A 25,671-nucleotide genomic window follows, 5' to 3' on the forward strand; every position below is an offset into this window, starting at 1 on the left:
TCTTACATCCTAAAGAAATGTATCCCCTCATGTGGTCACCGTGTGATCGCCGGATGTCTGAAGACTTCAAAAATGGCCCCTCATTGCTACAATTTCACCGGTCAGAGTTCAACCATCATTAATCTTCATAAAAACCCTAATGACATCATTAGCCGGGTCACGGGGTCAACTCCGGAATTTTAATTATGTCTATTTATACATATCCGGGGGTCACGCGGTCAACTCCGGAATTTTAATTATGTCTATTTATAGATATCCGGGGTCAGGGGGTCATATTTTTGACATGACACAAAGGTCAAAAAGGTCAAAGTCATTAATCATTTTGTCATAAAGGACATGGTATCACTACTTGGGTTATTGCAAGTATGATGTCAGACGTTGTAATATGCTCTGGTCCCCTCCCTGCTTACCGTAGTGATGAGATACATAGTAGATTGTCATCGTTAAACGGCTGGATGTCAAAGTGGTGCCCGCGGAATAACATAGGTTTCATAGACAATTGGAGGAGTTTCTGGGGCAGACCCGACCTGTTGAAAAGAGATGGTCTTCATCCCTCCGGATGTGGAGCATCTCTCCTATCTAGAAATATGGCACATAGTCTTAGCATTTGCACTTGACTAACTGCGGCCCAGGTCAGGAAGCAGACAGACTGGCTAAACCGACCGTCTGCTAGCCGCCTCATGTCACAGAAATCAGTTAATTCTCAGCACATATAGACCCTTTCACCTAGATATCACACCATAGAGACTGTGTCTGTTCCCCGAGCTAGAAAATACAATAAACGTCCAAAGCAATTTAAGAGTAACAATTTCATTGATGTTCAGCAAATAAAAAATGTATATAATACTGAGAAACGAAATGATAAAGCTTGGCTTATTAAATATCAGGTCACTTTCTACGAAAGCACTTTTTGTAAATTATATGATCACTAATCATAAGCTAGATGTGCTCTGTTTGACAGAAACCTGGCTAAAACCAAATGATTACATTATTTTAAACAAGGCTACCCCCCAAAATTACTGTTACAAACATGAGCCGCGTGTAAAAGGTAAGGGGGGAGGTGTTTGCACAATTTATAGCAATATGTTCAGTGTTTCTCAGAGAACGGGCTTTAAGTATAACTTGTTTGAAGTAATGGTGCTCCATATAACATTATTCAAAGAAACAAGTATTAATGATAAATCTCCTAAATCTCTAACTCATTTGGGGTTAGACAACACGTGTTAGGACCTACTCATTGCCAAAATCATACTTTAGATTTAATATTGTCACACGGAATTGATGTTAATGGCGTTGAAATTCTGCATCAAAGTGATGATATCTCAGATCATTATCTAGTCTCATGTATACTCCAGATAACTAAAACTGTAAAATTACCTCCTCGCTATAAGTACGGTAGAACCATTACTTCTACCACAAGAGACAGCTTTGTAAGTAATCTTCCTGATTTATCTGAATTCCTCAGCATATCCGATAGCTCGGGAAAACTTGATGATGCAACAGAAACCATTGACTCTCTTTTTTCTAGCACTTTAGATATAGTTGCTCCTCTGCGGTTAAGAAAGATTAAGGAAAACAGTCTGACGCCGTGGTATACTGAACACACTCGTGCACTGAAGAGAGCACGTCGAAAAATGGAACGCAGCTGGAAGAAAACAAAATTAAAGTTTTTCCGTACAGCCTGGCGTGAATGTAACATATCCTATAGAAAAGCATTAAAACTGCTAGATCAGATTATTTTTCATCTTTCTTAGAAGAAAACAAACATAACCCTAGGTATTTATTCAATACAGTGGCTAAATTAATGAAGAATAAAGCACCAACAGGCGCTGAATTTTCCCAACAGCACAGCAGTAATGACTTTATGAACTACTTTACTACCAAGATAGATACTATTCGAGATAAAATTGTAACTATGCAGCCATCCGCTACAGTATCACATCAGATATGCTATAGATCTCATGAGGAACAATTCCATGCATTTTCAACTATAGGAGAGGAAGTGTTGTATAAACTTATTAAATCATCTAAACCGACAACATGTATGTTAGACCCTATTCCATCTAAGCTACTAAAAGAGGTGCTTCCAGAAGTCATGGATCCTCTTCTGAATATTATTAATTCGTCACTATCATTAGGATATGTCCCCAAAACCTTCAAACTGGCTGTTATTAAGCCTCTAATTAAAAAAAACTCAACTTGATCCCAATGAATTTAACAATTACAGACCAATTTCAAAGTTCCCTTTTCTAGATACTAGAAAAGGTAGTGTCCTCACAATTGTGTTCTTTCTTAGAGAAAAATGGTATTTGTGAGGATTTCCAGTCAGGTTTTAGACCGTATCATAGCACTGAGACTGCTCTTATTAGAGTTACAAATGACCTTTTCCTGTCATCCGATCATGGATGCATCTCTCTATTAGTGCTACTGGATCTTAGTGCTGCGTTTGATCCTATTGACCACAATATTCTTTTAAATAGACTTGAAAATTTTGTTGGTATTAGTGGTAGTGCACTGGCTTGGTTCGAATCATACTTATCTGACCGCCATCAGTTCGTGGCAGTGAATGATGAGGTATCATATCAATCACAAGTGCAGTATGGAGTACCTCAAGGCTCAGTACTGGGGCCATTACTTTCTACACTTTACATGTTACCCTTGGGAGATATCATCAGGAAACACGGTGTTAGCTTTCACTGTTATGCTGATGATACGCAGCTCTATATTTCTTCACGGCCCGGCGAAACATACCAATTTAAAAAAACTAACAGAATGCATAGTTAAAATAAAAAATTGGATGGCGAGAAATTTCTTACTGCTAAATTCTGAAAAAACAGAGGTGTTAATTATTGGACCTAAAACCTCCGCATGTAATAACCTAAAACACAGTCTAATACTCAATGACTGCTCTGTCAATTCGTCATCATCAGTCAGGAACCTAGGTGTCCTATTCGATAGCAACCTTTCCTTCGAAAGCCACATTTCTAGCATTTTGCAATCTAAAAAATAGATCGAAATTACGACCTACACTGTAAAAAGTTTTCACCAGTTTCAACTTAAAAACTTTAGTTCAGGAGCTGCATTAAAGTTTTAAGTTAAATCAACTTAAAAGTACAAGTAATTTTAACAAATTTTATTGTCGTGAATTGAAATTAAGTAGTTTTAAGTTGATTTAACTTAAAAAATGTAATGCAGCTGCTGAACTTACGTTTTTAAGTTGAAACTGGTAAAAACTTTTTACAGTGTATGCTCTCGATGTCAAATGCAGACACGTTAATCCATGCGGTCATAACCTCAAGGATAGATTATTGTAATGCTTTATTGGGTGGTTGTTCTGCACGTTTATTAAACAAACTCCAGCTGGTCCAAAATGCAGTTCTTACTAGAACCAGAAATTATGACCATATTAGCCCGATTCTGTCAACACTGCACTGGCTCCCTATTAAACATTGTATAGATTTTAAAATCTTGCTAATTACTTATAAAGCCCTGAACGGTTTAGCTCCTCAGTACTTGAGCGAGCTCTTATCATATTATAGTCCCTCACGTCCGCTGCGTTCTCAAACTCCGGCAATTTGATTGTACCTAGAATATCAAAATCAACTGCGGGCGGCAGATAATTTTCACATTTAGCGCCCAAACTCTGGAACAGTTTACCTAACACTGTTCGGGAGGCAGACACACTCTGTCAGTTTAAATCTAGATTAAAGACCCATCTCTTTAATCTGGCCTACACTTAATACATTTCATAATCCAAATCCGTTAAAGGATTGTTAGGCTGCATTAATTAGGTAAACCGGAACCAGGGACACTTCCTATAACACCTGATGTACTTGTTGCATCAGAAGAAGAATGGCATCTATGCTAATATTAGTATATTTCCTTCTTATTCCAAGGTCACTGTAGCCACCTGTATCCAGATCAGACGGTCACTGCAGTCCCCCAACTTGATGAGCCCCAGAGACAGATCATCAGTGAAGACCTCATCACCAAGACGGCCATCAACACAAGAACGCGAAAACCAGATGAGTCCTCTCCAATCTGATTTTGTGGCAACTTGGAACTCTTGCATCTACATTAATATTAGTCTGTTTGTTTCTTATTCCCAGGTCACCACAGCCACCAGATCCAGTCCGTATCCAGATCTGATGGTCACTGCAGTCCCCCGGATCCAGTCCAAACCAAGAGCAGATGGTGAATCAACACCTACAGCCGAATGTCAGCGGATACCGTGTCAACTAGATGAGTCCTCTCCAATTTGACTTTGTTGCAGTATGGAACTCTTGCACAATTATTGACATTTTATTTTATTATTTTTATACTGTAAGGTTGCTTTGACACAACTTGTATTGTAAAAAGCGCTGTATAAATAATCTTGACTTGACTTGACTTGACTTGATTGAACCCCTTTGAACAGTTTGTTTTACAGAAAGCTAAAGCTATTCTTGAAGATTGTACTCATCCACTGTTCCATGAGTTTAAAATGCTTCCTTCTGGCATACGTTATAGTATGCCTAAACATAAAAGCAATCGGTATGGACATTCTTTTATTCCCACGGCTGTAAGGCTTTAAAATTTGTAAGATGTTAGAATGTTGTGTTGTTTATTTGCATTTCGTCTGTGTTTTGTATGATGTTTTTATGCTGCACCAACAAACGCCCTTTGGGCTTATAATAAACTTTTAACCTTGAACCTTGACATTCACCTTCTTATCCTTAAGCCATTTTGCTGTTGTTTTGGTAGTATGTTTAGGTTTATTGTCGTGATGGAAGGTGAATGACCTGCCTATCTTCAGGTGTCTAGCAGAGGGACACAGGTTTTCCACAGGTTTTGCTGTGTATTTTTTTAGCCAGACATAGTGCTTGGAGTTCAGTCCAAAAGGGTCTCATGAGACTATAGCACTTTTTGCCAGAAGGTATCAGACTCTTCCAAATGTGTTTTTGCATAGCACAAACGAGAAAGGCGTCTTTCGTGCCACCCTGCTATACAGGCCAGCTTTGTATAAAGCTTGGGAGATAATTGTCACATGAATAAACTGACCAGACCCAGCCATAAAGCCTTGTAAGTCCTTCAAAGTTGGGTTGGGTCAGTTTCAACTGGTTAGGTTCATTTAGAAATTAAAGTGATTTTTTTTTCTTCATTTTATCCATTCAAAAGACTATGCAAGCAATCCCAGTTCTGCACATAGACTAAAAACATAGCAATATTTGTCTATGTTCCATCTTTTGCCATAATAACTGCAGACTGCAGCTAATAGAAATGCTTCTCTATCAGTGCACTCCCTGCTCTTCACAGCACAGATCATGAAAGCAGGCTGCAGTTTTCTGCAGTTTCATTATAACAAACAAAGTGTAGAGACAATGTAAATAATAGATTCAGTATGCAGTGCAGAGATCATTTTAATGATTATAAAAGGAGTTTGCAAAAGTGAAATTATACAACAGTTTTAACAATTTTTGATTTTATAAAAAAAGTTAATATTAAGTGACTTACATTTTAGGAACACTGTAGTCTGATCGTGTTATATTTCGTCAACAAAAATAGTTCCAAACAAAGCCACAGCTGAGCCTTTGCACATCTTTAGTCTTTGACACAGTGCTGTTTTGTGCATGAATAAATCTTTGTTTTTGAATTGACTGAATTAATGATTCAGTCACAAAGAGTTTGACTTGCTGCCACCTACTGACAGTTTAAGTTTCATTTTTAAACTATAAATTGAGTCATTTAAATCATGTAATATTTCTAAATTCAAAACTTTATATTTAAAACATTAATCTCATAACATTGTTATTATGAAATGCATTAATGCCACCTATGAATCTTATTCCTAATGCCACATTTCTGCTCTTCTGTGCCGTGCAAAGGTAAATTGTTGTTGCTGATTTCATTTAAACTTATTCTTCCTGATTGTTTCATATTATTTTAATTTAATTTGTTTAATTAAAAAACATACAATTTTTGTAACAAAATATATATAAATATATATGTATGTATATATACTTTACACATACATATGCTTTACATACAACAGATAATAATATAACCTGAATATATAGTCATGAATCCAACAAAACTAATCTAACTGTTAATTGCTACTCTTAATGATGCACCATGAGAGATGTTGCCAAGGATATAGAATGCACAACATCATCTAGACACTGAAAGTAGCTAATTAAAATGTAAAAAAACACCATACGTTTTTTTCCTTCATGAAACTTTCCACATTTAAAGCCCCATCTGTGTTTATTGTTTGTCACATAGGAAGACACCAACACTGTAACAACACTGACCTACTGATTCTCAGACGCCTCTGACTCAACTAAACTGCAGAATTTAATTGTGGTATGAATGATAATTATGGATAGTACTGACTTCATTTCACTTCATGTTTTATTGTAAGGTTAGTTGAATTTCTCTACATTCCCAGAAACTGTCAGACATTTTTAATATTTAAACACTTTTTTTAATGCAGTGAAGAATCTAAACTTCTAAACTGGCACATCTAAAGCATAATATTATTTATTATTAGCTAAATATAACATAATAATATGGAATGTTAACTCTTCAATATAAAGGCAAATTTATTGGCATTGACACTTCTATGAAGAACCTTTTTTATGGAAGAAGGTTCTTTAGATTATAAAATGGTTCTTAACACTAAGGGAAAAAAAGTGTTTCTGTTAGTAACTGTTCAGTGAAAGTTTCTTTGTGGAACCCAAACAAGTTCTTCGCTGAAAACAGAAGAAAATAGTGTGCATTTGCATAAATTGCAGTAAAGGCCTATTATTTTTTATATGAGTGAATATACTTTAAAGTCTACATAAATTTCAAGATGTAGCATTAAGATGTTGCATATTGTGGAATAAAAAGTTTTTTTTTTTTTAACTGTTGTTTCTCAAATATATTTTCTTCACCAGGTCAGGATCTCCATGCTTTCATAGCAGCACAATGAACACCAGCAGGCCTGTGGAATATTTTATCCTTGATGGACTAAAGGACAGATTCATGCTTCCTATCTTCTTTACTGTCTATGTTTTTGTTCTGAGTGGAAATGGCATGATCATATACCTTGTTAGAACCGACCCCAAGCTCAACACTCCCATGTATTTTTTCCTTCATAATTTGTCCTTTTCTGATATTATGTATACGTCAGTGACTATTCCCAAAATGCTGTCAGTGTTCCTGACTGAGGTAAAAACTATTTCTAAGACAGGATGCTTTTTACAGATGTACTTTTTTCTCTCAATTGGAGTGACAGGGCGTGCTTTGTTGACTGTAATGGCTTTTGACCGATATGTTGCAATCTGTAACCCCCTGCGGTACACGACTATCATGACAAAGAAACTCTGTATTGGGTTGATATTTGCTTCTTGGGGTTATGGGGCCTATATAGTGCTGCCTGCAGCTATTTGGGCTACTCAGCTGCCTTACTGTGGGCCTAATATTGTAAGGCACATGTTCTGTGATCACTCCTCTGTAGTGAGCCTTGCCTGTGTTGACATTACCAAGAATAGCATTTTGTCCCTAACAAACGCCCTCATTGCACTTCTCAGTACGTTCCTTCTCATCTTAATTTCGTATGCTTGTATTGGCAAAGCAATGAGAAAAATGAGCACAGCCCAGCAACTCAAAGTTGCGGCCACTTGTGTGTCCCATCTGACAGTGGTGTGTATATCATATATTTCAGCCTCCTTTGTGTATATCTCATATAGGGTAGCTAGATTTGACCCAGATGTTCGTATAGTCATCGCTGTACTGTACTCTGTGCTGACACCTCTGCTGAATCCCATCATTTACAGCTTGAGGAATAAAGAACTGCAAGACGCAATGAAGAGAGCATTTTGTAGATGCACTATTGTCTTGAAAACCACCAGTAAAACAGTTCCTTCTGTTGCTTAGAATCAGCATAAATTTTTTTATTGTAAAAGGAATTCAGCTTATTCAGTTAAAAAGTATGAACATAGTCAAAATATGGCTAGCTGCAAGATTATATTAGATTTAGTGATGATGAATATACAAACCTGTTTTTTGTGTTTTTAAACACATTAAGTGTAGTACTATTACCAAAATCTTATTCTTGGTTGGTTTATGACTGTCAAATATGCATCACATTATGTTTATGAGTTTGTTTATTTCATGTATTTTGTTGAATTCATATTATTAAAATAATTCTAATTGGGCATATGCAGTACAATATGTTCTTCTTTATGTTTCAGACTGTTAAAACTATATGCTTAATTTGCAACTAAATAATTGTTTGTAATATTCACATAATCTGAAAATATCACATGTAAAAATATACCATTTAAATAATTGTGGTTTAATTTATATTTGAATGGATATTTGAATATCACTAAGATGGTTTTACTGTAGAGAGTGACATGAGGAACAATACACTGAAGAATATGATAAAGATAAAACATAAATTGCTAATTTCTGAACAAGAACTTTATTAGCTAGTTGATAGTTGAACAACAAATGTATACACTGAATGACATGCCTGGATTGTCATGGCACATTGAGGTTATCAATGTACAATGCTGTTTTAATAATCTTAAAGTGAATACTAAATTTTTATATTTTATATTGTAAGTAAAAACTTTTTTTTCATGCTTGAATATAACCTGTGAATATATGGTTAACATATGGCATTCAGAATGTTCCCGTGCAACAGGAAAAGTTTAAATAAATACATTAAATAAATGCTACACATGACTTATATTAATGAGAGAATGCAAAAAAACAAACAAACCAAAAAAATCCATCCAATCTGTACTTAAATACACTTTAATAAACTTATAATGATGATTTATATCAGTTGTGTTACTAGGCCCTTTTCAGTGGGCCCTTATTAAGGGCCTAATATTGCTATATATAGGCACATGTTTTGTGATCACTCCTGTAGTGAGTCTTGCCTGTATCTGTGAGGAATGGCATTTAACAAACACCCTCTTGGTAAAGCAGCTCAAAAATGTAGACACAGTGGAGTGTACAGTGGTGTGCGAAAGTTTGGGAATCCCTTATAGAATCTGTGAAAAGTGAATAATTTTAACATAATAAGAGAGATCATACAAAATGCATGTTATTTTTTATTTAGTACTGTCCTGAGTAAGATATTTTACATCAAAGATGTTTACATATAGTCCACAATACAAAATAATAGCTGAAATTATTAAAATAACCCCCTGCAAAAGTTTGAGAAACCTTAGTTTTTATTACTGTGTGTGGTTACCTGGATGATCTATGATTGTTTTTTTGTTTAGTGATGGTTGTTCACTAGTGTCTTGTTTGTTCTGAACAGTTAAACTGAGCACTGTTCTTCAGAAAAAATCCTTCAGGTCCTGCAGATACTTCATTTTCCAGCATCTTTTGCATATTTGAATCCTTTCCAGCAGTGATTGTATGATTTTGAGATCCATATTTTCACACTCAGGACAACTGAGGGACTCAAACACAACTATTAAAAAAGGTTCAAACACTCACTGATGCTCCAGAAGGAAACACGATGCATTAAGATACGGGGAGTGAAAACTTTTTGAATTTGAAGATCAAGGTAAATTGTACTTAATTTGTCTTCCGGGAAACATGCAAGTATCTTCTGTTGCTAACGAAAGGCAGTACTAAATGGAAAAAAATGATATTTCAGCAAAAGAAGAAAAATTTGGAGATCTTCATTCTGTTCAAAAGTTTTCACCCCCCGGCTCTTAATGCATCATGTTTCCTTCTGGAGCATCAGTGAATGTTTGAACCTTTTTTAATAGTTGTGTATGAGTCCTTTAGTTGTCCTCAGTGTGAAAAGATGGATCTCAAAGTCACAGCTGGAAAGGGTTCAAATATGCAAAAGATGCTGGAAAATGAAGAATCTGCAGGACCTGGAGGATTTTTTCTGAAGAACAGTGCTCAGTTTAACTGTTCAGAACAAACAAGACACTCGTGAACAACCATCACTAAACAAAAAAACAATCGTAGATCATCCAGGTAACCACACACAGTAATAAAAACTAAGGTTTCTCAAACTTTTGCAGGGGGTTATTTTAATAATTTCAGCTATTATTTTGTATTGTGGACTATATGTAAACATCTTTGATGTAAAATATCTTACTCAGGACAGTACTGAATAAAAAATAACATGCATTTTGTATGATCTCTTTTATTTTGTTAAAATTATTCACATTTTCACAGATTCTACAAGGGATTCCCAAACTTTTGCATACCACTGTATGTCAAATATTTCAGGCTTTTTTGTGTGTCTCTTGTGTATGTGTATATCTCATGTCAAATGTCATAGCAATTGGCAATTAATTGTTACAATGTATTATTTATGGGATATATAATTCTATTCTATCTAGATGTTCTTGTCATCTGTTTCCATCTTGTTATAGTAGCATGCATACTACACTAAACTAAATGCTGACAAGGTGCACAAACTACGAGACATTTGGTGAAGAGGCAGTACCGACCAACAGTGAAAATATGTTCTCACATAAATGCATGCATGAAATTCATACAAGTGATTAAAAGATGTTTCTATTTATACAGTCTCTGTGGTAGCTGTATCAAACACACTACAAGATCACATGATGATAATATCTAACAGGTTTTGTTCGAGACAGGCTCAGACCACGTTAATGACCTACACATACTTAACAAGCACCACCAACCACAATAAATACTGATTTCACCTTTTTTTTTTTTTTTTTTTGGCAAACAGACTTTGACCCGTTGATATATTGTGACAGGCAGGGCCGTGCAGAGACCTTTAATGGGGCAGGTGCTCAAAGTATAAAAAGGGCACCTGGAACAAGGCATTTTAGAGTCCCTCGGGTCCATCACCTCATTGTAGGCATCCTGTTACTTACATAACAAGTAACAATGTCTTTGATAAGACAAATAATGCATTATTCAAAGTTTTAATTGCATTTATGTTTAGTTATCCCATATTGTGTCAAGCTGTGATAAAATTTTTAATTCTTGGGGATTTTAATATTCATGTGTGTAGTCCGAATAAGCCTATGGTTTCTGAGTTTTTACAAATGGTGGAATCTTTTAATTTTAAGCAGTCTGTTTCAAGTCCTACTCATGAACAGGGCCATATTTTGGATTTGGTCTTGTCTCTGGGCCTTCCAATTTGTAATATTGAAGTTGGTAATGATGTTTTGTCTGATCATATGCCTGTGACTTTTAATGTCTGTATGCCGTGCAAACCATATTTGCCTCAGACAGATGTGTTTTGTACTCGTCTCATTACGTCATCAACAGCTGTGGAATTTATTGAGGTATATAACTCCTCTTCATCTGTAAATGTGATCATTTCTTCTCCTCTTCTGTGGACCCAAATGAGTTGTTGATATTGTTTAATTCTGGTTGCTCAGATATTTTGGATGTAGTGGCTCCATATAAAGTCAGGAAACCTAAGCGTAAGTCAATACCGTGGCTTAATAATTCTACGCATTTATTTAGGCAGGAATGCAGAAAGGCTGAACGAAAATGGAGAAAGGATAAGCTGCAGGTTTCTTTTCAAATTATGAGGCAGTGTTTTTTTAGACTATCAGGCTGCAGTGAAAACTGCAAGGCAAAATTATTTCTCTAGTGTCATTGCACAGAAGTGTAATGCCCCATTCAGCCCTCTTTACGACGATTAATAGACTTCTAAAACCAATTGGCAGTTCTGCCTTAACTCCCTCATCGGAAACTTGTGAAATGTTTCTATCATTTTTTATGGAAAAAGTAGTTAAGATTAGATCCAGTTTTCACATACTGCCGGGTGAGACTGTGTTGTTGACAGACAGGGTCAAGAGTTTTTGCGTCTTTGAGCAGGTGTCAGTGGCGCAAGTTAAAGATATCATTATTCGTTTGAAGCCTACATCTGATGATTGTAGTGTGGTTCCTTTACGCCTGCTCAAGGAAGTAGTGGATTGTGTTGGGCCAAGTATTGCTTCTATTCTTAACAGTAGTCTTCATAATGGGATTGTTCCAACGGCCCTTAAGCAAGCGGTCATTCAGCCACTTCTTAAAAAGCATAATTTGGACCCGTGTGAATTGAAGAATTACCGGCCCATCTCAAAACTTCCTTGTCTATCTAAGGTTTTAGAGAAGGTGGTTTATGCACAGCTGATGTCATTTTTAAGTAAACATGAGATCTTAGATAAATTTCAGTCTGGTTTTAGGGCAGGCTATACTACGGAATCTGCACTCTTGAGAGTTGTTAATGATCTGCGTTTAATCCGAGATGCAGGTAATGCTGCAGCTCTAATTTTACTGGACTTGAGTGCGGCTTTTGATACTATAGACCATGCTATTCTTATGAAGTGGCTATCCGAATTGGTGGGAATAGGTGGGACAGTTTTAAAGTGGTTCAAGTCCTATCTTTCAGATAGAGCATTCTCAGTGAAGTATGGCAACTTTGTCTCATCAACGGTACCCGTTACATGTGGGGTTCCTCAGGGTTCTGTTATTGGCCCAATTTTATTTTCCTTGTACATGCCCCTGGGTTCGATTTTTTAAAAATATGGCATGTCTTACCATTTGTATGCTGATGATACACAAATTTATCTCCCTTTGAAAGTAGGAGAGAATTGTGGTGCTAACTCACTGTTGGCATGTCTGGAAGAGGTTAAAAATTGGATGACTCATAATCTGGTTCAGTTAAACCAGAGTAAAACTGAGAGTATGCTTTTTGGCCCTGCCAGAGGAAGCTTTGATGTTGTTAAATATTTGGGCACATGGTCAGACTATTGCCATGACCAAGTAAAAAACCTAGGTGTTGTGTTTGATCGAGATCTGAAATTTGATAAGCAGATTAATGCCGTGGTTAAGAGTTGCTTTTTCCAGATTAGGACTATTGCACGTTTAAAGCCTATTCTGTCGATGAAAGATTTAGAAAAAGTTATTAACACCTTTGTTCTGTCCCGCCTTGACTATTGCAATGTTTTGTTTGTAGGGTCCAGTCAGACTACTATATCACGCTTGCGGCGGCACGGTTGTTAGTGGGTGCTAAGAAAAGTCATCATATTTCTCCTATTTTATCTTCTCTCAGGTGGCTTCCAGTGGATTTTAGGATAAAATATAAAACTCTGCTGTATGTTTTTAAAGCAGTGCATGGAATAGCTCCTGCTTATGTATCTGAGCTTATTGCTCTTCATCAAGCACCTAGGTCTTTAAGGACAAATAATAAGTTATTCCTTTCTGTCCCTAAATCTCATTTAATGTTTAAAGGTGATCAGGCTTTTGCTGTTGCGGGTCCAAAGCTCTGGAATAGTCTGCCTCTTGAACTAAGAGAGATCACTTCTTTGAATGTATTTAAAGGTAGTGTTAAAAATTATTTCTTGTCATTAGCCTTTTGAGAGGTTGGGCTAGTATTTGTATTTTCAAGTTGCATGTTGTTTTTATGTGTTGTTGTTATGTGTTTGTTTTTAAGCTGCTGATTGTACAGCACTTTGGTCTGCAGGTGCAGTTGTAAAGTGCTTTATAAATAAAGTGAAGTGAAGTGAAGTGAAGTGAAGTTCAGGACTCAAAAAATAGAATTAATAATATTTTTATCACTATAAAAGGGGCTCTCTAAATAGGGCTGTGCTCAAAACATCAGTACAGCAATACTGTACTGTATATTGTGACACATTCCTTGCTGATACACGTATTATTACAGAGGCTTCTAGCAGCCAATACTGTGAAGCAGTTCTGAGTAAGAAATGGAACATAAAAGACCTTTTAATGTTTAAAAGATTAAAAATATTTTCTTTGGACCTATTAATTTTGATTAGAAATTGTTGTGTATTAAATTGTCAAACGTAAAGATTTTCTTCTCTCTGTTAAACACAATAATAAAGAACAGCTGTTATATTAAACTTTGTGTGGTCACTCTTGAAAATATATGCGGCCCCTGATGTATTGTATTGTAAGATTGTAGACGGTAGAATATTAAGGCATAAAATGGCATGATTTATAATTCAGATACAGGTTCACACAAAAACAAAATATCTTATTCAATGGAATTTCAGCCTTTATACCATTAAAAGGGATAAATCGAGTTTATAATTTATTATATTTTATTTAAAACATAACTAGTACTGTCTTAATTGTTTAGATTTTTAGAAGGCACATTAACATCTTTCACATTTACAACTCTATGTGTTTGCTGCATAAAAACTAGGTCGATAATTGCAATAATTTGACCATAAAGAGCTGAAAAATGTGGAAATAAAAATTCATTCTCTGTCACGAAGGGGCACTTTAGGACGCTGAAATAATACGGTTTCCATGGGAACGGCTGAACACAAAGCAGCATTAAATGAAAATGCCAACCACACGTTTCTGAGGACAGTCGGTTCCCTTCAGATACATTCATATAAAGACATCAGTGCTGCATTTTGACTTTGAAACGTGCAGCGTGCATATTTATTCAATGACATCATTGCCTTCTGAAGTTTTATCCAGCCCTATGGCGATTCTCGTCTTTCCGTCCCCAAATGTAAGACCTCCTAAATTATAATTAAGTCTTTTCTTATACTATTTAACATAAATAAAACTTTTTATGGCCTTAAATTTGATACAACCTAATTGAGGAGTTTTTGAGGACCTGCAGGAGCCCTCTCCCTTATGATAGATTTACGATTTTTTTTACATGACGACATTAACATTATCGGCAGCTATTTCAGAGCTGACTACACATGCACAAACTATAAAAAAGTATAAATACTCGTGCATAATCTCTTTTCTTCATGTCATTCTTATAATAATAAGTAACGTTAAATCTGGTAAAAACACCACTTACCAGCAGCCACGAATGTGTTTATCCTTGGCGTTATAAACATGATCGGATCGTCCTGAACTTCCGGGTGGGGTCGTCACGTGAAAGGTCATCACGTGGGTCACTCTATTTACAGCTAAAACATTATTAATTAATTTTACTAATAGCTCGATTGGGCAGGCTGTTGCGAATTCGTTATTTTTATAAATATTTTATTTTTATATTATTACAAAAAAAAAAAAATCTTAACAAAAGTGCACTTTGATCACTAAGAGCCAAAAGGGCAGGTGCTCAAGCACCCCCCCCCCCCTGCACGTGCCTGGTGACAGGCTTATGTAAAATGTATTGATTTAATGCATGAATTTGACAGAAAAATTGCTAAAAAGGTAAAAAAAATCTAAAAATATATAAATACCATATACAAGTAAAAATACACAACAATGTTGGGGGCGTAGCTGTAGGGTACAAATACTGACCAATAATTTAATCAGACACTACTGTGAACTCAGAATATGAAGAATATAAAAAAGCTTTAGCAGTCAGACAGGGTTAAACAACAAAAATGTGTGTGTACTCTCTGTAGAGTGAAGGTGTTACAAATGGGTACAAATATTGACCCATAATGTAATCAGACACTGCTGTGAACTGATCATTGCACAAAATATGAAGAATATAATGAAAGCTTCAGGAGTCAGACAGGCTTAAACCACAAAAAGTGTGTGTGTACTCTCTGAAAGGTGAAAGTTTTACTTTTCTCTCTACACAAGGTATAATTTATGTAAATTGCTTAATAAAAATGGAAGATTTAGGACATGACTCTGCTTGTGTAACAGTTCTTTCTACAGCAGTGCATGCATAATCAAAACAAGATATATCCACAAGACACATAATGCAGTTTTTATTTTTTGACCACAAGAGGGTCAAAAGTTACATAGTGTAGTTTTAGCCAATGTGAACATGCTACATTACTTTGTTGTCGACATTGTTCTCCCACAACAATGGCAAAATTCAGAAGACACAAAGTCCCTGAAACAGGACATTAAAGATGTTGCAATACCTTGCTGTGAGAAGCTGAAAGAAAGAAAGAAAGAAAGAAAGAAAGAAAGAAAGAAAGAAAGAAAGAAAGAAAGAAAGAACACTACTTTTGAAGAATCTTTGTGATTATTCATATGATTAACACAAGCATAGTGAGACTATTTTAGACAAATAGGTAGATAAATATATTTACACATACAATGATCTGTCAGGGTAAACAAAGATGGTCTGAATAAATATAGCTTTATGTTTCGTTTACATAGATGGTTCTCCATACATAAATGTATACATTTGAAAATTGAAATGGACTAAATGTCAGTCAGTGTATTAAACAAATTGTACAAGTAAAATTAGAAATGATTTGAGAAACGATTACAGTATGACACATAGAAAAAAAAATTAAATCAAAGCTATTGTATTTACTTTTTGTAATACGTTTTCAAGAGAATACAAAACATTTTAAAGAAAATAGATTATTATGAAGAAAATTACAAAGAATTCACTTTTTTTCTCCAGCAAAGTTTTGCCATTTTTTGTCGTATCTCTTTGGTTTGTAATCCGTATACTAAGGGATTTAATCCTGGTGGTATAATGTGGAACATTATACTAGATAGTTTCCTGCTGTCAGAGTATTCAGGAAAACGATGGAGAAATGTCATGATAGCGCCAGAAAAAAACATGATTAAATAAACAGCTAAATGAGTGCTGCAGGTTTTTATAGCTTTGCTGTTCAGTGCTTGGCTTTTACTACTTTTGCATACAGCAGCAATCTTGACATATGTTAAAAATATAGATACCGAAGAAAAGCAGAGTACAGCCACAGTATAAATAATTCCATATACATTATTTATGACCACACTTTCACAGGACAGTTTAAACAGCGAGGCATTGTCACAGAAAGGGTTTTCAATTTTAGATCTACAGTGGGACAGTCGCACAGTGAGCCCTAACATAATTGTCACCAAAAATATTGCCAGCCCCCAGGCTGATGCTGATAGTTTAATCACCATCTTATTGGTCATTATAGATGAATATCTAAGTGGATTACATATAGCCACATATCTGTCAAATGCCATGATTATCAGCACATAGTGACATGCAGCTATGAATACATGTACAAAATATGCTTGAGTAACACAATCTGCATATGTGATATAGCGCTCTGAAGTTTCCTTTAAAATGTCTTGCATTAAACGTGGCAAAATTACAGAAGTCCCTAATATATCATTTAGTGGCAAGTTACAGAACAGAAAATGCATAGGATGATGTAGATTCTTCTCTGTTGAGATCAGAACTATAAGTCCAATGTTGGATATCATTGTAAAGACATAAGCCAAGAGAAGCAAGATCAAAACTGGATAGGAAGATTGAGGTGTTACTTTCAGTCCCTCCAGGAGGAGAATGCTGTGTCTGAATGTGAGGTTGTCCATTGTCAGCTCTTCACAAAACCTGAGGAGACAGAAACAGACTTAGTATTTCATTAGTAGCATTTTAATATGAAGTACTCATAAGACATATAAATAAACAAAACAATAATAAAAAAAAAGATCCCACAAACTCAAATAAAGCAGTATAGACTTACTCTAGAAGTGTTCCACTATTACGAGTGTAATTGATTTATTGCTACATTGATGTCAGGTTGTCTGGAACAAAAAAATTATGTTAAAAGTAATATAAACCTTAACTAATCAAAAAGCATAGCACATACTTCTCTGAAGAAGTATTTACTTGCCCTCACCTTTAAATACATTGCTCAAAGGTGCTGTGACTCTGTAATAATCCCAAAGGATTCACCCACCTGGAACAGCGTTGTTGCTCCAACATTGTTGGTGTATTTTTGCATCTTGAAACTGTCCTTATTTGCTTTATCTACTATATGTTTGTTGGGTAGCTAATATTACCAGCCAGTCAGATGACAATTTTTTTTTTTTATCTTGGCTAATTTATAAAAAAAAAAAAAAACCTAAGTATAATTATTTTTGCTATGTATTTATTTTACAATGTATGCTGTATATTGTGACATTTAGTTTTAGTCAGTCTTTTGACTAAAGTGCAATTTAATTTTAGTCATACATTAGTCATCTGACTTGCTTAGATTTATTCTAGTTTAAGTGTAGTTTTAGTGCAGTTCTACTGTATATATAATTGACTAAAATATTAAGATACTCATTTGACTAAAACTAGTCTAATACTAAGCAGGTTAACAGGTTTAGTTAAATTGTATTTCATTAATTAAGCATTCATATTATTATTATTTTCTTTTGTAAGCAAAGACAGTAGCAGGTTTATTACGCTGCTGCCACTTTAAGACTGAATGCATAGATCTAATATACTCACAAAAATCCTTGTTCACTGAAGACATAAATGACTTTGTTTATGTGAATACTTACCAAGAAAAACATTTTCATGTAATTTTGTGTGCACATGTCCACTCAAACATGAAAAAAAAGAGAAAGAGAACTAAATCAACTAAAACAAACAACTAAACTCACTGTCTGAGAGGCAGCTTTGTGTGTGCACTTTGAATGTGTGCCCACAAAAAAAAGTACCATAGACCATTATGTTACAATTCAACTTCAAATTTAACCTCCCTAACATGCAGAAGATGTACTATTCTACTTGGATCTCTTCTCAAATTATCTTCTCAAATTGTCCTTCCCTAATTTTTCAAATGGGAACTCGCACTGCATTCTCTAGTGGACACTTTGGGGTTTAGCCAACTTGGTTGGAAGAGATGGGCCAGGGCACGGTTCAGTTGGGCTCGGGCGTGGTACACATGTAGTGTGAGTGGCAACTGCGCGGAGCACGGAACAGATACTATTTTGTTTGAGCTACTGTCATCATTACAACTACAAACATATTCTATTACTACTATTACGCTAGGCTTTTCAATTAGTTTAATTCATTAAATCAAGTATACTTAGGTTTATAATGGGTCTGGTTCTCACCTTATTAATGAACAGGAATTGTAGTTTGCGAGTAAAGCTGCAAATTCTTTCATTAACATCAGCTGCCTCCATAATAATTCTCTGATACATACAAGTGAAAAGCAATGCACGGCATAAATTATAAATTATAGGCAGAATATTAGCGAAATTGGTTTTCTCCATTATCTTGTACATGACGTAAGCGTGCTCCGGCCCGGAAAGCCCAAGTGTGAGTGCAGGCCAGCAGGGGAGTGGGCATAAAGCATGGTGTCAATACACAACAATGAACATAACATTGGCCAACGGCTCAGCTCGCATCCCACTGGGATGGCAGCCACTGGTGTATACCTTAGGGATTGGTACTTCAGTGTCAGCCATTTAAGCACGCAACCCTTCAGCACTGTGGAGTGGGCATTTAGTTCTTTATAGTGTCCACTAGAGGACGCAGTGTGAGTTGAGGGTGAGACACTATGCTGCATTTACTGTTAACTGAGAAACTTAGGAGAATTAGTCTTTCCGCGATAATAATGATAAAGTCTAGTTGTTGCAATATTTCTGTGTGCGACCATGTGGAGCTTTTTCACCAAATTAAATTCATAACCTAAGTCAAGTGTTTGAAATAACTTCTTGTAGTCAGACGTGGTTTCATATCACAGAATGAGGCAGAAATCATAATAATTTATAATATTATATACAGTGATAAAATCTATTTTATAGTCCATTATAGCATTACATTATAAATCTACTTTATCCTTATAAAAATACCCAAGATTGCTTGAAGAACACAGACAAACTATATATTGTCGCAATCGTATGTTTGCTGTCATCAAGTTTCCTCAGTTAAAATTTTATATATCCATTTCAGGGATATCCTGGAGCGTGGTCAGTACTATTACTTCTGCTATAAGCAATACTACTGACCAACAATACACTCTGCATATGTGATATATTGCTCTGAAGTTTCTCTTAAAATGTCTTGCATTAAGCGTGGCAAAATGACTGTGGTCCCCATTATATAATTCAGTGGAAAGTTACAGAACAGAAAGTGCATAGGATGATGTAGAATTCTTTTCTGTTGAAATCAGAATTATGAGTCTAATGTTGGAAACATGGCATTTCACCTTTAGTTGCATAATTCTGTCTGGATTTTAAAACAGGATTTTATTTATTTATTCATTTTTGTCTCTTTGTGGATGCATAAGATTCCCTGGTTTATTGTCATTGATTTCATTATCTCAATAAATACCAGAAATATTGTGATATATATTTTTAAGCCCATATCGCACATCCCTACTCTCAGAAACTGAATAAACGGGATCATGAACTGATTGTGTGAACATAGCACCACACTTCACTTTGAATTTTGAAATATACAGCGCATCATACAAGTTAATTACTGGAATTGATTAAAAAATTAAAATGAATTGTGCTTTGTATTTTTTCTTTTTACTGTTTAATAAATATTGCTCAAAAGCTATTAAAAGCCCTATACTATATTTGTACGGTACAGTACTTTTTTCATGTTGGAGAAAAAATTAAGTCAACTTAAACAACTGTACAGTACTTTACCTTTACCTATGGTACTTACAACCAATACCTTGCTGGTAATTATGTATTAAAACAATATAATATAAAAGGTCTATTCAAGTCTAAAAACCTATACAACAGTATAATTAACCTAATTCTATTTTAAAATCTATCAGTAGATCAATTAGTGCAGCAAAGCTATTTTATCATTCAAACAGAATATCTTTTAACATACCGTATGAAAATGACACAAATATTTTCATAGACCAACACTTTATAAATATTGTGGAGGGGAATTGACAGACTTAACAAGATAAAAGCTAAATAGAACTGTTTAGTCAAAATAGATACTGTATTATGGTTACATTTATATATTCTCCACAGTTAAAATAACCATCATAAGTATTATGAGACACACAATATATGAATAGAAATACTTCATTAGAGAAATTATACAAATACTAAAATTAGTGTAAGATAAAGTGACACTGTTTTTCAAATATTCTCACTGACAATCAAGGGTAAGAGTAGCACAGATAAACTGCATCATATATTATATATCAATATTAAAAACAACATGTATTTACAAAAATACAATACAGTAGGTATATTTAAAGTATATATTTATTGTTATATTGTAAAAAAATAATTAAGGATTAACCTTTTTTCTACACCAAAATTTTATAAATTTCTGTCTTATCTCTTTGGTTTGTAAACCATATACTAAAGGATTTAGTCCTGGTGGTACAATATGGAACATTATACTAGCTAGTTTCCTGCTTTCAGAGTATTCAGGAAAACGATGAAGAAAAATAAAACTAGCACAAGAAACAAACATTATTATATAAACAGCTATGTGAGTGCCACAGGTTTTTATGGCTTTAATGTTCAGTGATTTGTTTTTGCTGGTTATGCATACAGCAGCAATCTTGCCATATGTTATAAATACAGACCCAACTGAAAAGGTAAAAACAACCACAGTATAAATAATTCCAAAGACATTGTTAACAACCACACTTTCACAGGACAGTTTAAACAGTGAGGCATTGTCACAGAAAGGGTTTTCGATTTTGGATCTGCAGCGAGACAGGCGTATAGTGAGACCTAACAGAACTGAAACCATGAATACTGATAGCCCCCAGGCTGATGCTGATAGTTTAACCACCATTTTATTTGTCATTATAGCTGAGTATCGCAGTGGATTACATATAGCCACATATCTGTCAAAGGCCATGATCATCAGCACATAGTGGCATGCTACTGCAAAAACATGCACAAAGTAAGCTTGAACAACACACTCTGCATATGTAATATAGCGCTCTGAAGTTTCTCTTAAAATGTCTTGCATTAAGCGTGGCAAAATGACAGTGGTCCCCATTATATCATTCAGTGGCAAGTTACAGAACAGAAAGTGCATAGGATGATGTAAATTCTTTTCTGTTGAGATTAGAATTATGAGTCCAATGTTGGAAACCATAATAAAAACATAAACCAACAGAAGCATGATGAAAACAGGATAGGAAGATTGAGGTGTAACTTTCAGTCCCTCCACGAGGAGAATGCTGTTTGTGAAAGTCAAGTTGTCCATTGGCTGCCCTGCAAAATCATTTTTATAGAATAACAAACAGACTTATCATTGTCATTAATAACATGTCACCTGGTACTACATGTTTCAGATATATATGAGCACCAGATAGTATAAATAGTTAAATGGCATTTCACCTTTAGTTGCATTATTCTAAATGTATAATATGTACATATAGTTCATAAATGCAAAGCTTGTAATCTGAAAATTTAATTCTGAACTTTTTTAGCACTACATAGCAAAAAAAAAAAGAGAAAAAAAAGAAAGAAAGACAGAAAGAAAAATAAATAAAAAAGTAGCAACAAAATGCATGGCAGTTGCTTATCTAATAAACCAGCACTTACTCAACACGCTGTTTTTACCAAGATGATGACAAGTAACTAGATGTTCAATGAAGAACTGTTTATGTGCCTTTAGCTTTTATTTTGGGGTTCAATGCTGTTTCTGTGACGTTGCCATTATCCCAGGAGGAAAAACTGGTTGATATCCCTTGTTGCCATGTTCACAACATAATCATTTACTTACCTTTATGTTGTTATAAAAACAATTCTGACTTTCTTCTGTGGAACATAAAGATATTTTGGGAAATGTTTAGTTGGTGTCAAAGGCTTCAGTGTTCTTTGCTTTCCCAGCATTCAGCCATTCTGTAAATCAGAATTTTTTTTTTTTGGTTTTATTTTAGCTGATCTCTTTTGTTGGAATTGCTCATAAATTGCATTGCATTTATTTCCTAAAATGTAATTTCTGTGGACATATTACAAAGTCTGCAAACAGGACTCTAACAGAGGCCAGAGATGCTTAAAGCCAGGAACACACTAGACGATTTTCAAATCTTAACTGATATTAAAAGCATGGGAGACCACACACATGGCACTTTCAAACTTTTTAGCCTTTTAATTGTTTGCAAAAGGGCTCGAATCATTTTTTTTTTTAAATCTTACAATCTGATAAAAAAAAAAAAAAAAAAACAAAACAGTTTATTCTACATGTATGTACCACTGCTGAAAATAAATAAAAATATATATTTCCTGTTGTATCAAACTCGAATCGAACCATGACCAGTGCTCTCCTGGCCAGACGAAATCAGCAGTTCAATTCCAGGCTGCAGCAAAGTCAGATTGTGCAGAGGACTCATCTGGTTCCTGTGGTCTTGTGCCAATGGCCATCTAGGTGATGTGGTCTTCTAAGTATTATCAAATGGCCAAAGTTTTAAGAACGAAGCAGACATTGAGGACTATTGTACGATAATAGCTAACTCAAGTACTGAGGAGCTAAACTGTTTAGGGCTTTATAAGTAATTAACAAGGTTTTGAAATCTATACAGCGTTTAATAGGGAGCAAGTGCAGTGTTGACATAACCTGGCTAATATGACCAGCTGGAGTTTGTTTATTATACATGCAAAGCAACCACTCACCCAATAAAGCATTATAAAAATACTTTGTTACTGTACATAAAGGTTGTATCAGCGATTTCAAGCCTGAAACATAAAGTGTCAAATTCAGCTGACCTTTCTTCATGATCCGCTCGCTGCCTGCCCCATAAATTGGCTATAAAAAAAACGTGTCTCTGTGGTCAGCCTAGGGTCCGAGATATGCCAAAAAAACAATCGGTGCTACCAACGATTCCACAGCAAAACAAACAGTGTTCCAACCAATCACCGTCAGGGGGTTGGTGTTGTGGACTTTCGCTCTGACTTTCCCTGCACCAGTACGAAAGTCCACAACACTATCCCCCTGACGGTGATTGGTTATATCGGACATATCTCGGACCCTAGGTTGACCACAGAGATGCGTTTTTTTTTATAGCCAATTTATGGGGCAGGCAGCGAGCGGATCATGAAGAAAGGTCAGCTGAATTTGACACTTTATGTTTCAGCCTAGAATCGTTGATACAACCTTTAAGTAGATTTTTCTAGTATCAGTACTTTACTTCCCTTTTTATTTTTCTGACTACTTTTTACTTTTACTCCTTACATTTTTTACACAAATATCTGTGTAGGGGGTGTGGCTTAGGACTGCAATTTGCAGGGAGGGTTGGACGTTCGCTTTCAGTGCTAACAGGCTAAAGTTAACATTAACCAAGCTCTCCTATTGCACCTTTAATAATAGTCCGATTATTTCTAAAAGAGATGAAAAGTAATCAGATATAGCCGTTTTTAATGCTTTTCTGTAAAAGAAGGTACTACCCTGCCATGCAATACGAAATACATCTAGTTTTGTTTTCCTCTAGCTGCGCTTCATTTTCCTGGCTGCTCTCTTTAGGGCACGAGTGTGCTCTACGGTGTCGAACTGTTTTCTTTAATCTTCCTTCTGCATAAAGGAGCAACCATATCGTCTAGGTTACGAAGGTAACCCACGTTCCCTGAAGGAGGGAACGGAGACGTTACATGGGATCTCGCCTGAGAGACCGATCATCTCTGAGCCTTATATAAAAAGGCCAATTGCAAATTGGCGAGTGGACGTGCGCGTCGGCCACTCCCCCGTACATACGGGTATATAAGATGGCGGCGCGCATCACTCAAACAGGTTTTCGCTGAAGAGCCGTCAAGCCGGCGTCAGCGCGACGCCAGGGCGTGGCAGGAGAATGTAACGTCTCCGTTCCCTCCTTCAGGGAACGTGGGTTACCTTCGTAACCTAGACGTTCCCCTTCAGTCGAATCACTTCGACGTTACATGGGAACTAGCCCTATGGAAAAGGCCACGACCCTGACGCCGCGTTACGCAACAACTTCACGTGCTGACAAGTATACGTGCCGGCAGGCGAAGTGTAACGTAACCTTCCCAACGCCCTGAGGCCCAATAAGGGGGCCCTTCCAGGGATGCCAGTTGTACTGAAGCATGGGTTGGGGGGGCGGAGCACATGACATTTTTACATGTGGAAATGAGAATAATTCAATATATCCATAAAGGTTTTTAGGGATACACGAGGGAAACAGCGGTCTCCTCCGCTGGAATAAATAAAAACTAAGCCACAACCTGCGGGGCGAAGGAGACCCAGGCAGGATCACAGTGCAGGACTACTCCGCGTCTAGCCCTGACTGCGGGGCAGGAGGACCCAGGGTTCGCCGAAGGGAACATTCTGGGAAATAGCGCACGGATCCACATGGGAATGGCGCCGCAAACCGACACCAGCCGGTCTTCCCGCTCACCTGTGAGTCCTCATGTTAGGACACGGGGGAACGGCCTCTGCGCAAGGTTGTAGAACCAAGCGAAGGTAGGGTGTCGCCCAGCCCGCAGCTTCTGGTTTTTACATCTGCTGGTGAGGTGCCGTGACCCAAGGATCATGGCTGTCCCTGAGTATAACAGGGAGAAGGCATCTACCACCCATTTAGCCAACCTCAGTTCGGGGAGCATTCCCTTTCTGCTGAATCCCGAGGCAGATGAAGCTGCTTGGTGCGGCTGAAGTGCCGAGTGATTCAAGTTTCACATATTTAACGATACGACATCGCAAGGCTGGGTCTGCCTCCTCCAGGGCAGAGCTTGCAGGTTCACCACCTGATCGCAGAAAGGCGTGGTGGGAACCTTGGGCACCGGGCCGGGGTCTCGACGGTAACGTGGAAGACGCCGGGCCGAATTTCTCGACACACTTTGCTGGCAGAGAAGCTTGTAGGCCCTCTTGATGGGAGCCAGGGCAGTCAGGAGCGCTGTCTTAATGACAGGAATTTTAGCTCGACTGAGGCCAGTGGCTCCAATGGAGCGACCGCGGCCCTGAAAGGCGACGGGGAGGTCCAAGAGGTATGAGGTGCGTTCTAAGCACCTCTGAGGAACCTCAGCTTTAAGCACCTCTAAGGAACCTCAGCTTGTCGATATCCTACCCTCTTAATGGAAGCCAGGGCAGTCAGGAGCGCTGTC

At 36.5% G+C, this 25,671-nt stretch overlaps 3 protein-coding genes across 3 annotated transcripts; 1 reads left to right on the forward strand and 2 right to left on the reverse strand.

The window, feature by feature from the left end:
- The first annotated feature begins 6,948 nt into the window (after positions 1–6,948).
- On the forward strand, positions 6,949–7,899 carry LOC141293116 (olfactory receptor 6N1-like). The gene has a single exon (XM_073825165.1). The coding sequence runs from the start codon at positions 6,949–6,951 to the stop codon at positions 7,897–7,899; it is 951 nt and encodes a 316-aa protein (XP_073681266.1).
- Positions 7,900–16,269: 8,370 nt separating this feature from the next.
- Positions 16,270–17,211, reverse strand: LOC141292727 (olfactory receptor 8G17-like). Its single transcript, XM_073824766.1, has one exon. It carries the CDS (start codon positions 17,209–17,211, stop codon positions 16,270–16,272), a length of 942 nt encoding a protein of 313 aa, XP_073680867.1.
- A 3,673-nt stretch (positions 17,212–20,884) lies between these two features.
- LOC141292713 (olfactory receptor 8G17-like) lies at positions 20,885–21,823 on the reverse strand. The gene has a single exon (XM_073824753.1). The coding sequence runs from the start codon at positions 21,821–21,823 to the stop codon at positions 20,885–20,887; it is 939 nt and encodes a 312-aa protein (XP_073680854.1).
- Between the last annotated feature and the right edge of the window lie 3,848 nt (positions 21,824–25,671).

The sequence above is a fragment of the Garra rufa genome, chromosome 19 (genome assembly GCF_049309525.1).
Source record: "Garra rufa chromosome 19, GarRuf1.0, whole genome shotgun sequence".
NCBI lineage: Eukaryota > Metazoa > Chordata > Actinopteri > Cypriniformes > Cyprinidae > Garra > Garra rufa.

Excerpts from the sequence above, each read along its gene's own strand:
- LOC141292727 (XM_073824766.1), bottom strand. The coding sequence starts at position 17,211 with ATGGACAACCTCACATTCAGACACAGCATTCTCCTCCTGGAGGGACTG.
- LOC141292713 (XM_073824753.1), bottom strand. The coding sequence starts at position 21,823 with ATGGACAACTTGACTTTCACAAACAGCATTCTCCTCGTGGAGGGACTG.
- LOC141293116 (XM_073825165.1), top strand. The coding sequence starts at position 6,949 with ATGAACACCAGCAGGCCTGTGGAATATTTTATCCTTGATGGACTAAAG.